This window comes from Quercus suber, unplaced genomic scaffold, assembly GCF_002906115.3.
Source record: "Quercus suber isolate HL8 unplaced genomic scaffold, Cork oak 2.0 scaffold_475, whole genome shotgun sequence".
Lineage (NCBI taxonomy): Eukaryota > Viridiplantae > Streptophyta > Magnoliopsida > Fagales > Fagaceae > Quercus > Quercus suber.
Window position 1 is genome coordinate 265,053 of NW_027069926.1, and position 16,172 is coordinate 281,224.

The 16,172-nt window shown below is 35.0% G+C and overlaps 1 protein-coding gene across 1 annotated transcript; it reads left to right on the plus strand.

The window, feature by feature from the left end:
* Positions 1–11,073: 11,073 nt before the first annotated feature.
* On the plus strand, positions 11,074–15,111 carry LOC112030905 (pentatricopeptide repeat-containing protein At4g21705, mitochondrial). The gene is made up of 2 exons (XM_024063581.2): positions 11,074–11,513; positions 13,628–15,111. The coding sequence occupies exons 1-2, from the start codon at positions 11,235–11,237 to the stop codon at positions 14,885–14,887; spliced, it is 1,539 nt and encodes a 512-aa protein (XP_023919349.2). The 5' UTR covers positions 11,074–11,234; the 3' UTR covers positions 14,888–15,111.
* Positions 15,112–16,172: the final 1,061 nt, after the last annotated feature.

The window sequence follows — 16,172 nt, forward strand, 5'->3', positions numbered from 1 at the left end:
CAAAAAAAAAAAAAAAGTAAAACTGAAAACTAAATTCTAAGAGGAATTCAAAGGCCATACTTTTACAATAAGATTCAAACTAGCTAGCTAGAGAGGATACGGATCGGTACATCCCGTTAACTCAGATGGATCCTCAAGTGAGCTTGGCAGCTGCTTAATCTGCTGCATTACTTGAACAAAGAACCATACTAGCTTGAAACTTTTCAAAATATCCATATAAAATAAAACATGGAGTAAGTAGAATACATCTTTTTTCTAAGCTGAATGAACTTTTTGATTCGTCAAGTAGATAAAATTGCCCAGATTATGTCTCCATCGCTACCTCTTCTGACCCTAAATTAATTGCCATTTATATATATATTTTTCTTTATATAGTCCCTGGATCTCCTATAAAATAAAATAAAAGATAAAGAAGAAGAAGAAGAAGAAGAAGGAAACCAAAACCTAGACCATCAATTACTGCCTCTTCACCATTTCTAATGACTAATGTCCATGCCAATGCTTGCATACTTACGAATTCTGGACTTTCTTTAGGTGGAATATACCTTACTAGCAACGAGGGATTGCGAATCCTTGCATGTTTATTGATATCGGATATATGATTTGTATCTAATAATTCTTATTTATTTATATGTTTATAGAACTATGTGCCGGTTTGGATAGCTAGTAAAGTTGCGTTGCGTTTCACTTGTTGCGTTTTCTCCTCTCTTTTTTTTTTTTTTTTTTTTGGCCGGCTTTGTTGACTTTGGGGGACAAAATTCACTGTGCATGTACTATTCACACACTGTTCATGCAATATTAATATTAAAAGTGGGTCCCACAATACTATTCACACATTTAAAAATTATTTTGCTACAGTGTTTTCAGCAACAATCATTTTTATCAACTTTTAACAACAATAAGTGCTATCCAAACGAACCCTATATATGACTTACGTTCGAAGACGTTTTAGCTATTTTTGTATCCAATGGAATCTCTTACAATTTTCAATTAATGGTTGCCAGTTGCCAAGGCCGGCCCGATACAATTTGTGCTTTAGGCAGGGGCTTTAATTGGGCCTTTGTATTATATATCACTTAAATAATAGTATTTATTTATTAACCAACCATTCAATATAATGTTCTTTACTATAATTTTTTATTTAAGATCTATTATTCATAGTTGGGGCAATTATCCTTCCCTCCCTTCAGGTTTAGGGAAATGACACTCCACCCTAAATTTGAAGGAAAAGACACTCCCCTCCCTTGAAATTTGAAAAAATTAATACTCCTCCACTTCTATTTATATATTAGTAATGAAATATTCTAAATTTTCATAAAAATCTCTTTACAAAAATTTAATACTAATGATTAATATTAAAATATCTGATAAATTTAGAAAATAAAATGCAATATTTATCAAGTATCAAAACACTTGCAATGACAAATCTTTCTATAACCCGATGAAAAAAGAGAAAAGAATAATAATCAAAATTCACACTTATATTTTAAAATACACTTTAATTAAAAATTTAAAATGATGAATGAAATAAGATATTTTGGAAATCTCCCTCAAGCAAGTTGTAGGTTAGTACACAACATTTTTAATATTAATTTAATAAAGTTTAATTTATCGGATGTAAAGGGTGGGGGGGGGGGGGAAGTGTTTTTTTACTTCAAGTTTGGAGTAGTGTCATTTCCTCAAACTTCAAGGGAGAAGAGTGTAATTAATCTTTCATACTTTTTTTTTTTTTTTTTTGTGGTTGATGCATTTGACTGATGTTATTAAAAAATTTATCACATAAGCTTTACAAACTAACATGTCACCAATCAGAAAAAAAATTGATTCAAACATCCATTTGTTGTGTCGTTTAAGTGGCAATGGTCTATTCTTGCCACAACAGTTTGTTAATTTGTAGTAGTTTTAGTATTTTCCATTTATTTAATGGTGATTTGGTTGAATTTCTATTAATCTATATCTTTTGGGAGAGAAAATGTTAAAACTACTACAAAATTTATTACAAAAAGCTTATAAAATAATGGCCCTAGGCCATTACCTAAGTGGCCTGGGCCTAAAGTTGGCCCGATGGTTGCCTTTCTCAAACCTTAACAGATTGCATTTTTTTAAAAAAATATTTTAATTGTAAGGACCAAAAAATCAAGCAGCCTAAGCCCACTTAGAACAGTAGGTTTGTAAGCTTAGCCATGACTATCGTTTACTAATACAAATCATAATTACTCTAGGGGACAAAATGGAAACCTTCTCGGACCATTTGACAAAGAGGGAAAGCCGGACTCGATTCCCTCTCATCAAAGCCGTGACACGCTCATGAATTCTAAGCCATGACAAGCTCACGCATCCAAAGTCATGGTTGATCCGCGCATGCCAAGCCATGGCATGTTCATATATCTCAAGTCATGACAAGCGCATGCATTCCAAGTCATGCCAACGCCTTAATCATTCTTGAATTCAAGATTATGCTTGAAGAGAAAGCACCAATGTTGCCATCCTAAAGAAAATTATTATTGTCACTCAACTCTTGCAATTGAAATTTGCAACTAAGCTAACTAATAAGAAGGGTTTGCGCACACGCCTTTGAAGAATTCTTTGCTAGACCTCGCTCTAGATATTGAAGTAAAAAAAGCTCAAAAATCACATGCTAGTTGCTGGAAATCCATTCCAAGGATCTTTGAGTGGAATCTAGTATAATGTGGAAGCTTGGAATAAGCGACATGAAGGCAAACAAGAGAAATTGTTGTGCTAGGGATGCAACAACCCTAAACTGACTTCTTTAATGCTTAGCCCACCATTATCCTAAAGTTAGAAGCCAAGCAAGCAAAGTATGGAGCCTTTGTTTACGGTACCATGTATCTTCGACAAAGAGGCTAACTGAAACATGAAAAAAAAAAAAAACGCTATTGTGCTGGGGATGAAACAACCCTATACCAACATCTCCAATGCTTAGCCTAACATTGTCCCAAAATTATAAGTCAAGTCAGTGAAGTATAGAGTCGCTGTTTGTGGCACAACAAATCTTCGACAAAGAGGAATCATATTTTGCCCACTATATAGCGTATAAGAGGACCTCCATTTTCAAAAGTTAACTTTGAATCATATGGAGAATACTAAGGGAGGAAGAAATCCCACCAATGACTCTTGGCATATCCTATAAATCTTCATGACATGAGTGTCCCAAAGCATTCCACACTTGAGGGCTTGACCTCACCGGACCTATCCATTTTCCCTTGAATAGGTACATTTAGGTCTTCGCCATTAAGTAATTCATTAAGTGGGTAGAAGCAATTTCACTCAAGAAAGCAATGGGAGTGGCCATAGCCAATTCCATCAAAGAGCATATCATTTGTCGCTTTGACATCTCACACAAGATCATAAGCGAGAACAATATATCTTACTCATACCAATTTTTGGAGGCAAGCCCTATTAAACATTAGGAAGCCGATGAACTGTCATATTATTCAAGTATGGTGAGACCCCTACATGCAAAGGTGTAATGCCTTTAATAAGGTTGGGAAAGCCAATACTTTCTCTTAATGGCAAACCTTGCGAAGTAGCGAGAAAGCCTATAAATTACTCTTTTGACGAAGCCTCTACATGCGAGGGTGAAAATACTCTCAATAAGGTAGGGAAAGCCAAGCACGTACTCTCTTAATAGTAAGCCCTATCAAATGGTTGGGAAGCCAATGAGACCTTTCATTATGGCGATGCCCTACTTGTGAAGGCATAACTAGTCCTCAATAAAGTAGGAAAGTCAATATGCTCTTAAAGATAAGCCTTACCAAATGATTAGGAAGCCGGCGAGATGTCATATCATTCATATGTGGCAAGACCCTTACTTGCGAGGATGCAACGCCCTCAACAAGATAAGGAAAGCCAACATTTTCTTAATGGCAAGCTTTACGAAACAGTAGGAAAGTCAACATCACATCTTAAAATTCAAGTACGATGATCTATTACATGCGGGGACATAGCCAGCCCTCAAAAGGATGAGAAAGCCGATGCATAAACCTTTTAAAGTAGCAAGGAAGTCAATGAACTATTAGCCCATTGCTATATGGTAATTTGTTAAATGCAAGGATAAAACTCCTCAAGAAAATAGCAAACTTGTCATTCTAAAAGTCATTTTATGCAAGAATTAACATCCTCAAAAGATGACAACGATACAAATTTTATTCAAGCCATTGTCTGTGAAAACGCAATCAACCTCAATGAAATGGTGATAAACAAATGCACCAAATCCTACAACGTGCGAAAACGCAACCCATATGTGCGGGCTTCTTGAAACTAACAAAGTTGCAACCTAATACATGTTAAGAATAAGTCGAATACTAAGCAGTGAGCCAAGTTTCAATATATATGAGCTGTTGTCTGCAAAACCAAACTTGCTCGTCAATAGAGCACTGAAAAATAGTGCACAGCATGTGAGACATGTGCTTAGCCAAAACCTATTCGCAAAAGCATGACAACCAAACAACATGACTACTAACTTGCCCTTGCAAAGGTAAATTCAATTTCACAACATATCCAATCAAGCACAAGTCATTCTCAAGAGACTAAGTGTGTACAATCTATCAAAGCTATGCTACTCAACTACAAAGTATGCATGGTCTTTTCAAGCAAGTTTTCCTCAACATATCAATGCATTCATAACCGTATAGGGGCTATTTTCACAACAAAACATACTCATATCCTATCAAAGAAAGGTACAAAGTCATTCTTAAGGTACAAATTACAAGCTATATACGTCCTTAAGGTACAAATCATTCTTTTCATTCCAAAATTCAAAATTACATGTTGAGACATCTTATATGTGTTTCTTTGTACAACATACAAATTGCATCTACTAATCATGACAGCACAAGTTCAAAGTTTCCGTAATGCAAGTAAAAGGGAGTTGGTCTATACATTTAAGTGGGCTGTTCATAAAAGCGAAATACAAGAGAATGTGTTTCCAAGGCAACAGCCCCTATTATACATTACACCCAACTCAAATTCTCAAGGTTTCAACAAATTCAAGAAACAAAAGAAATGAGAAAGAAAAGCGGGACTCGAAGAAGATCAAGACTTGCAACAATGTCCAAAGTTATTTCATTCAAAACACTCGCTTGCAATTGATCTCTATATGAATTTCTAGCTACAAGTTTCCGCCTCTTCCCAACAATCCGGTTGCCAAAAGATGTAAGTTGAACTTCAAGCCTCACTTGAACTATGTATCGACAAAGTAATGAAGGTAGTAGAGAAGAAACTTTACAATCAGCCAATCCTCAATCAAGTTCTTGGCGACACTCTTTCATTCGAACAATTGTTTCTTAGACAAAGGAACAAATTGAGTCCTATGCATTTTCATTACCACAGTCATTCCGCAATCATTAAAAAGAGAAGCTCTATGTTTGTTGTTATTCTTCTAACCAAGCTCAACCAAAGGAGCATTGTAATCATCTTGAGCCGAGCTAGGAGTGAAGAGACAAAAGAGACTCAATTTCAACTTTAGCACTCAGTTTGTAGCAACTTTGGATGTTGTCTCTCAATAGAGAAAGTTAAAGTAACTAGGTCATGTGCACAAACAGCAAGTCAACAAGTTCATCAAATGTCCAAAACTAGCAAGAAATTGATCAAAAATGGTTCAAAGTTACTAATGACAGCTGTGGTTCCATCTATTACAGCTCTATGTTGCCATTTGTAGCAGCTTCAACATCAGAAAATGATGCATTGGTAATAAGATTGGCCTTATGGATGAAGTCCCAACGATGGCACCACAATTGCCTAAGCCAAAGTCATCCTACAAGAAACCATAGTATGATGCGCTCAATATACTATTATATGAAACCAAGAAAAGAAAACGAATAAAATATGTGACTTACCAAATAAATTGCAAGTTCCTGTTCAACAATGGCGTAGTCTGCCAAAGTACATTTATTCTATGTAGAATGAAGAAGCATCATACTCAACAACTCCTATTGGTATGACAAGAAAGAGTGGCAACGAGCTTTGGCTTGCCACAATGGATTTTAACTCCACAAAAAAAAAATTGCAACTTCATTCTCAAACAAATAGAGCTGCGACATCACCACAAGAGAAAACATCTTGGCACAATGACGTTTCATTGAACATTTTTCATACCCACGTAGCAAAGTAGAACCTCCCACTTGCTTACAAGTTGCGTCGTTCATCACTTTTAGCATACATAACAGCTATTTTACAGGGCATCATCTCATGCCATCATGGTCTATTTTCCCTATCAAGGCCCAAGATGTGAGGGCTATTATGGATGGGCAACACTATGATCAAAGAATAAACACTCTATGGAATCATCAATCTCTTCTTTGCCAACAATTGCTTATTACAAAGCTGTGGAATACATGTCTTACTCAATAGCGTCAACATTTGAAGCTTGACAATGAACAAGCGGCTAAACAAGTAACTCGACGATGCTTTGGCTAGACCAACCACATCTCAATCTACTTAGGCAAAAACAAGCATTGCGAGTATGAAGGCATGGTTTCTAATACGTTTGTGCAAATATGAGCCCATGTTATGGATGTGGGCTGATCTCATCATTTTTTAGGACCAAGAAACAATGCCGCTCTAAACATGATATTTCTTGCATATGAAGAGGGAGAGCCCGTTGAGTGCCTCTCGTACCTTTTCATAGTCATCGACAACCTTGTCTTCAACCTAACACAATCAATATAACACTTACAGCGTCTTAATGTTAACACCTATCCCAATGGTGTCTCAACCAAGACTTTCCTCATCACTACAACAAGCATGAAGCGACAATAACTTGTGACTCTGTATTATTACTCGCATTCACCATAAGAACACCACACTAAAGGGCTGCTGGCACATATTGCAGCTGTGTCACACCCCTATATTACATCGTCAAGTCATATATTCACTTCATTCCATCTTAAATATGCTATACCAAGGCGGCCAGCAATATCTCTCATCACTCATGGTTACAACTTCATTGAAACTAATTTTGGCAAACACAATCTCACCAAATTGACCAACAATCAAGCAACTCAAGAATTGAAGCATCCCTAATATGATCCAATTATTCAAGATAGTTTCTCATTCATCATTATCTTTGCATATGGACCCAAGTCAAATTTACAATTAAGCATGCTACTTCATTATACTTCCAACACGATGGACAACTTAAAGCCAATCATAGCCGCATTGCAAACTAATCTTCATTCCTTGCGACTATCGGAATCTATGGGAATCGGCTTTAACATGAGATTTTGGAGTCAATGAGAACAACGGCTCAACCTTATGAATTAACGCAACCAAACTATCATTTTTCCAAAGAAAAGCCACTCTACAAATTTAATTGAACAATTTGTTCAACATATCAACAAGGGCAACCGAGAGACCAACAAAAACAAAAACAAAATTAGCTCACCAAAATAGGTGTCACATCTAATTTATCAAGTTTGCCCAAAGAATGGTTTTGACACATTTTCGCAATATTCAGTATAATTCTACTACAACAAAACCTTGCTCCTTAGTGATGATAGTTGTTTTCTCTTTGTCGACAGCATCGCTTCACTATCATTGGTAGCGACAAATTTTCCAATGGAACCCACTTGATCCCTATCAATAGAGATCTTCTCCATTTCCCCACCATCATCTCATCTCCCTTGGGTTTCAGCAAATATGGGTGGAGGACTGAAAGTGGGTGTCGCAAGATTTGACAGAGTTTAAAGGGTTTTGTTTTTTTTTTTTTTTTTTTTTAGAGCTTGACAAATCTTGATTTGGAGAGCTCAACCTTGAAAGACTAAGAGAAGTAAAATATTTTTGAAGTCATGCTTGAAGCAAATTGGAGAGAAAAGCCAAAAGCAATAAAAGAAAGGGCTATTGAAAATGTAGAGAAAACTAGTGTGTTGGTTTAAGGAAAATAAAAAGAAAGATATAAGTGGCATGAGAAAGTTTCAGGAAAACTAAAGGCCCGTTTGGTATATGTATTTAAACATATGTTTTCAGTTTTTAAATATTACACGTATTTTTACACACTTTTTCACCCACACGTATTACTAAAAAAATTAAAAACTGTTATTTAAACATATAAACCAAACGGGCCCTAAGGAATCTAAGATGTAAAAGTCAAGAAAGAACAATATGTGTTATAAGAGAAAGTAGTGTGAAGGCCAAAGTTTTTAAAGAAAACAAGGCTAAAGCTACATGGCCTTCATGAAAGGCAAGCCATTTAAGTGCTGTAAAGGGCTAAAGTTACCTTAAGTAGCATGAAAGACACTATAAAGAGATGTTAAAATCACCATAGTGGTCACAAAAGTCATCAAGGAGAAGATTCTAAAGTTACATGTGAGCATGAAAGCCAATCCTTATAGCTTTTCTCGAGGTACTTTGAATCATATTATGCATAAGATGCTACATGTATTAGCTGATTGGTGTTCTTTAGTGGAACAAATAAACATCAAGTGCCTCTGTCCATGACCCACAAATTTTTTAAAAAATGACTTCTTCAACCAATGTTTTTATACAAGTTGGCTTTGTGATCCATGACATCTCAACAAAAAATAAAGCGTTTGGGTAAACTAATTCGCAAAACTGCAACATCTACAAGTAATGAGAAACATCAACTACTCACACGCCTGAAGCAAGCAACACGCATGCTTGAGGGGCTAATGTTGATACCCATTTTTCGCAACACATTTCGTAAAAACCCAATTCAACCAAGCTCGACTTCCTTGTGGGCTCAATTCATGTATTATATTTTATTTTATTATTTTAAGCATGGCCCAAGCTCATATGACTTATGAGGGAAATTGAGAGAATGTGGTTTGGAGGTTATGGATCGGTTCCTTTCGGACCTTTTGCATGAGCCCAACCCATGTGTGCTACCAAATGGGCAAGGGACATTGGTAGCACCTTAGGCTCATGGGAGAGGTCTTGTACCCGAAAGTTCCACCTCAAAAGAATTTTTTTGCTCTGGCTGACTGTGACCTAAAGTTTCTGCCTGAACCCATTTTTCCTTTAAAAATGGTTGGCTCTCATTAGCCAACTTCAATTGCTAGCCCTCATTTAGGTGAGCCTTCCAATGGTCTAAAAAAATTGAAAATGGGGGCCTAATGAGGGTTTGGTTGAGCATTTCCCTTAATGATGATAAAAGTAAGCCTTCCTTTTATCCAAACAAAAGCAAATCTGAACCAAACATTAGTTTAGCATCATGGAGGTCCATAGCCTCATCTTTATCCTAAAAACCAATCACTTAGAGCACCCCAAACTCAATATAAAAGGCCTCAATCAGATTCAAAACAAACCAATCACATTTTACTCTGAGAGCAACACCCTAATCTCAAAACAAGAGTCTCGCTTCAGCTAAAAAACCAACCAACTATGTTTTACCCACATAGCTGAAACTTTAGAGCAAAAGCCCATTCAACCAGCCAATATTCTCATAATTCTGAAACTTAGGGGTGAAAATATGGGTACTGGGGAACCTTCCCTCTCTTCCTCACTACACCTCTCAATTTTCTCTTCTTGTTAACTGTAGGTCGAAGTTTCGAACTTGTGTAACTTTTCTACATTTTCTTGTATTTCAGTTATGACATTTTGATGTCTTTCTTGTTAAAGCACCATTAGCCTTTTGTTTATTATACGTTTGGAATTTTGGGCTTAATTCTCCATAAATAAACATTTTCTAAAGAACTCAAGGGGAAATTTGGGCTAATCTTGCATTTCTGGCTTTGTCACAAAAACGTCCTTGACAACCTTTTATGATAATAATAATCATTATCGAGATATTACTTTTTGTAGGCTGATTAGGATTCTTTGTCAACATCTATAACTAGGAACTTCAAGATATTCGATCAAAATAAAATAGGTAATCTACAAAAACAAATTCAACTGTTATTTATTTGATATCTATATTATCTATAAGAGATTCTACTATTTGAACTAGACTTTTAAGTGGTTCGGACATACCTTAAAAATACTCTTAAATCTTATGTTTAAGAGGGAAAAAATTGAGGACAATACGATTAAAATATGAGAAATGATATGTTTATAATATTTTTACAATAAATCCTAAGTGGCAGGTTGTTACTAGTTGTTATTGTTAGGGCAAAAAATTAATCTTAGTGTTAGTTTCAAATTTAAACTAATAACAACTAACCACCTGTGATTTGTTGTAAAAATGTTGTAAAATTGTTGTAGATGTAGCATCTCTCTAAAAATATATCTCCAACTCCACTTAAAATGCCTATAAAATAGAACACTCTCCTACTAATTCATGCATTCAAAACAAACTTATCCAAAATTAAAAAAAAAAAAATTATGACACTAATCTTAAAAAAAAAAAAAAAAAAAAAAAAAAAAAAACCCTCATTGCATGCGCAAAGCACAGGTAACAAGGCTATACTAATAAGGCTATACCAAAATACCCCTATATATTAAGTCTTTTATTTTAAAATAGAGGTCTAATAATATTATTATTATAAAATGATTCCATTTATATACCTCTATATTACGCCCAAAAAAGGTTATCTACCTTCAATTCGTTTCCTTTTTTTTTTTTTTTTTAAATATCCAAATAATATTACTTAATTCCATTTCATATATTTATTTTCCATTCCATTTCATTCATTTCTATTCTATTTCATTTCATTATTTATCAACTCTCTAATTAAGGCTAAAGATATAAGTAGGAGAGGAAATATACTATGAAGTAGAAATGATATCATGTAGAGATGATATCAAGGATTTAAAAGGACAATAAGCAATATTATATCATCTAAACTTTTATTAAATTAATATTTTAAAAATTTTACCATTATATATTTTTTTTCCACCATGTCTCTCCATATCCCATAAAATTAGCTACCTCTCTTTATATTTTCTAGTTTTTTTTTTTTTTTTGGAGATTATATCAACTTGGATTTATTTTGATAGAATTGAAGACGTATAAAAAAAGAGAGGAAAAGATGAGAAAAAAGAAAAAAAGGAAAAAAGGAGATATATATATATATATATTTAAATTAACGCGATTTTTTTTAAGATAAGATTTTTTTTTTTTTTGTTGAGAAATTTGATATATGAACATTATTTCAATTAAAAAATAAAGGAGCTTGCCAAAGACTCAGAGGCCCCTAAACCCTAAACCCTCTTCAACACAAGGCAAAAATCCTACCCTAAACTAAAAGCCTCCTCAATCCAAGGGGCAAACTGTTAAATCCCCCACACACAAATTCTGGAAAAGTTTGTTTCATTCCATGACATCAAAAATGATGTTCGCAATCCTGAACAGGTCCCGAGACCTCACAACTAATGCAATCCTAATAGTAAGATCTTACAGCACGGGAAAGCATGGTACCACTACCACTAGCAGGAAAAACCTCTTCTCAAGAATTTGTCCTATGGGGGACCCTTCCTTCAGTGTAGTCCCAGTGCTTGATCAGTGGGTGCAAGAAGGAAACGAAGTCAAGAACCTTGAGCTCCAGCGCATTGTCCGCGACCTCCGAGCTCGCAGGCGCTACAACCAAGCTCTCGAGGTCAGTTTATTTTCTGGGTAATGCTCTTTTTGGTTGCTGAGTAAATTATTATTATTATTTTACATGTAGCTTGAGGATTTTATTGTAGCTGCTTTGGAAATGTTGAACAAAAGGAAAGATACTCTGGGTTTATTTTGAAATGCTGGTTTGTTTTTGATTGAATGATGGAAAATTTGCTTCAATAATGGTAAAGAGTTGTATTGCTCACAGTTGAGGAGGTTCTCTGTTTGGTTGTTGAGAAATGGTGGAAAAAGAGCTAAACAAAGAAAGAATGGGTTTGGTGTATTATTTGGGTTTTGGGTCTTTGGGCAAATGAGTAACTCATCATCAAAAGGGCTAGGTCAGATTAAGAGGACCTTTTGTTTTCCCTGGTTGCAGAAGATGAAATTTATAAGAGGGTTGAAATTTATATAATCTCTTTTGCTAAGATCTTCTAAGCAATTTGTGGTGGGTGATGGGTTTTTGAGTTGCCAGAATATATATATATATATATATATCTGTGTGTGTGTATGTGTGTGTGTGTGTGTGTGTTTTTGAGTTCTTGTTCTGATAATTTGTGCTTGAGATTTAGAGACGCTAGCGAGATGTAAACCCACAATCTCACCCTTAAAATCAGAGTAAATAAGATGAGGAATACTAGTGTGGAAAAAGGAATGGATTGATGTGCATATTTTTGACTGACTTGTTTCAAGCTGGTAGATGCCTTTGTTTACTCTTGGTGCAATATATCTTTTTAAGTATCCATATGATGTCAGTTTGAAGGTTGGTTCTTTGGACCCACACAGAAATCCTTCTCCATTTACTGAATCTCTAATTTGAACCATATATTGCTTGACATGGATCTTCTAGCATTGGTTAGTTGACTGAAATCTTCTTGACACTGCAAATACTGAAAGTATTGTGTCCATAATCCCTGAAAATCTGATCCTACAGATAGTGGGACTGGGAGGTGTCATGTGGATTAGTAACTTTACATTTTGGATTTGTAAACTTTCTTTTACTCTCAAACCTGTATGTGAATTTCCAACTAAGAATTGTTTTCCTCATCAAATTCTCCCAATTTCCCTCCATTGCTGACCATGTCATGGGCTCTTCTGGAGTTGTTTGATCTGGGAAGGGATGGAGTACTCTGATTGTGAATTTTCCGGCATCTCTATAATAAGCTAGAATATCAAGAAGAGCATACCTGCTCATGTTAGAGCATAAACAATTTCTTGAGTTCTTTTTCATGTGCAGGAATGTGAAAAAATTTCTTGAGTTCTCTTTCAGGTGCAGGAATGTATAACAGAAGGAATGGTGTTTAGCATTGGCATCAAGCTATATTTTTATGGCCTCTTGCTAGGCACCAAGAGGGCAGATTAAAATAGAAAAAGTTGTACAATTAGATCCTTGTGTGTGTGTGTGTGTGTATTGACATTCTTAATGCTTTTTTACATAGGTTGATTATTCTGTCTAGTGGTAGTAACTTCATCTTGGAATAAGATACTAGCAATGCCAGTTGGCGCATTTGTGGGATAAACTCCATAAATATTAAAAACAACAGTATATTATACATCTATCTTAAGTTATTACTTTTTTTTTTTTTTTTTAATTGGCAAAACCTACTATAAAGAGTTATTGAGAAATGAACTATTATTGCTGGCATTCCATGGCTTACTGAAAGGAGCAAAATTTCCAGATTTGAGTGAATTTGTGAGAGTGGTGGTAAAATTAATCTTCCAGCAAATGTTAACTGTTTTTCATTAATATATTCAACATTTATGATGCCAGTAACCTTTGAAAATGAGCTTTTGAAAGCTTTTTCTGCTTCTGGCTTAAGGCTTGGGGCATCTTACGTCCACGTTTGAGGATGATTTCTCGCTCGTACATGCATCCATAACCACACCCACTCCCCAAAAAAAAGAAGGGAAACACCAGCAATACACACACTATATATATAGTGTCTTCTCCTATATTTCTACCTAAACTCTTTTATTAGATTTATATCATGCTTTTCTCCTTACTCTTCCTTTTTCTTTTTTCTGATTAATTTTCAAACTTTGGAATGTCTAGGAGATCTGTGGTTTCTTGTTTGTCACTGTAGTTGAAGTCACCATGTTAATCCTCTGCTGTAGGTTTCAGAGTGGGTGAGTAGCAAGGGACTCTGCTCATTCTCACCAGGTGATCGGGCTGTGCAGTTAGACCTGATTGGTAGAGTTCGTGGGCTGGATTCTGCAGAAAACTACTTTAATAACTTGAGTGATCAAGACAAAATTGACAAAATTTATGGTGCTCTTTTAAATTGTTATGTCAGGGAAGGCAATGTTGACAAGTCTCTCTCTCACTTGCAGAAGATGAAAGATGTAGGTTTTACTTTCAGTCCTCTCATCTACAATGATATCATGTGCCTATATACAAACACTGGCCAGATTGAGAAAGTCCCTGATGTCTTATCAGAAATGAAGGAAAATGGTGTCTCCCCTGACCATTTTAGCTACAAAATTTGCATAAATTCATATGGTGCAAGATCTGATCTTAAAAGCATGGAGAAAGTTTTAGAAGAAATGGAGAGCATACCCCACATCTCTATGGACTGGACCACTTATTCAATGGTGGCCAACTATTGCATCAAAGCAAGTATGCGTGAGAAAGCACTGATTTACCTGAAGAAATGTGAGGAAAAGGTAAATAAAGATGCACTTGGCTACAATAATCTCATTTCACTCCATGCAAGTCTTGGAAATAAAGATGAGATGATGAGGTTGTGGGGACTTGAAAAATCCAATTGTAAGAAGCAAATCAACAGGGATTATATAACCATGCTGGGTTCTCTAGTGAAGCTTGGGGAGTTCGAAGAAACTGAAAAGTTGCTTGAGGAGTGGGAGTCATCCTGCCACTGTTATGATTTCCGCGTGCCAAACATTCTCCTTATTGGGTATTGTCAGAAGGGACTGATTGAAAAAGCTGAAACTATACTTCGAGATAAAGTCAATAAAGGGAAGACTCCAACCCCAAATAGTTGGGCAATTCTTGCAGCAGGCTATGTGGATAAGCAGAATATGGAGAAGGCTTTTGAATGCATGAAGGAAGCTTTGGCTGTACGGGCAGAAAATAAAGGGTGGCGGCCTAAAGCTACACTGATTTCAAGCATATTGAATTGGCTCGGTGATAATGGAGGTATTGAAGAAGTTGAAGCTTTTCTGGGCTCTTTGAAGACTACTGTTCCATTGGACAGGGAAATGTACCATGTTTTGTTCAAGGCGTATATCAGGGGTGGGAAAGAAGTGGATGGGCTTTTAGAGAGCATGAAAGCTGACAAAATAGATCAAAATGAGGAAACAGATAGTATTCTAAACTCAAGACAGGAAAAACCTAAAATGGTGCATGGCTTTTGATGGATGCATTTGCTTGATTATGGCATATTGATATGCAATTATAGTGCACACTTCAAAATACTTTTAACTATTGTGATCAGTTCTAAGATTCAGCGAGCAGTTTGGAACTACTAGTATTTGTGAAAATTAAGTTTTTGAATGCCACACTCAAAATATGAAACAATATGGCACTCATGTCAAAAACTTTATTCTGATTATTGATGTTCTCTTTTCCTTTGTTTCCCTACGATTTTATATAATAAATGCTTAGAGATGACACTCGAAATATTTGTTCTAAAATTTGCCTAGTTTAGGATTTGATTTGCAATATGCAAAATGCCTTGTGCGTTCAAGTGGTTTTGTTTCAGTCTATTAATGTTGAGGGCATGTATATGAATCAGAACAATTGGTTGAAATGACATCTCATGAGTGGACATTAGTTTAAGAGGTTAATTACATTAGCCTCTATTGAAAACCTCCTCCTCATTAGAAAGTAGAAACTGACACTTAAACCCTTGAGGTTATTATTATTTATTTAAAAAACATTTCTTTATTTTCTTATTTTGAGGTTATTCTAGATGAAAATGTAATTTGAAAACTATGTATTTGATTTTGGGCTCCATTTATAATAGCATATAAATGGTTGTAGACTTGTAGTATCAAAACCGGAAGTTTGTGTCATTTCTGAAAATAGGAGGGGGCTTTTGACATCAAAATGATCTAATTAAATTTTTCATAAATTTTATTCATTCAATGTGATTTGTTAGATGACAAGTGTTAATCTGCATGGTTCACAAAATATTGACTCTTCTTCTTTATCATCTATTACACAATAATTTCCACTAGCAAATTTTTAGTCCGAAAATCTTTTCACAAAAGAATTCATTTGTTTTTAAGGTTGATTGGTTTTGTAATAAATATAGGATTATGTCATCTATCCAATTATCTCCCCATTAGGTAGAAAATTATTTGTCCAAGCATTTATTAGTTGAGGAAAAACTGATCTAATTTCGAGTTATTGATGTATGATGGTCGATCATAGAAGAAAACAATTCCAATTGAGTATAATAGGCATCAATCAAAAATTTTTCTCTCACAAAATAAGTTGCTTCATTAGTGGTTTTTAATATATATATATATATATAATTTGTTAAAATTAAAAAGTCAATATATAATTTTTTACAAGTTACAAGCTCTAAGATTTTATTTTATTTTATTTTATTTTTGATAAGAAAGAGGATTTATTTATTAAGACAAAACTTATATACAATATCTTAGGTGCTCCTTAAATTCCTATTTTAAGATT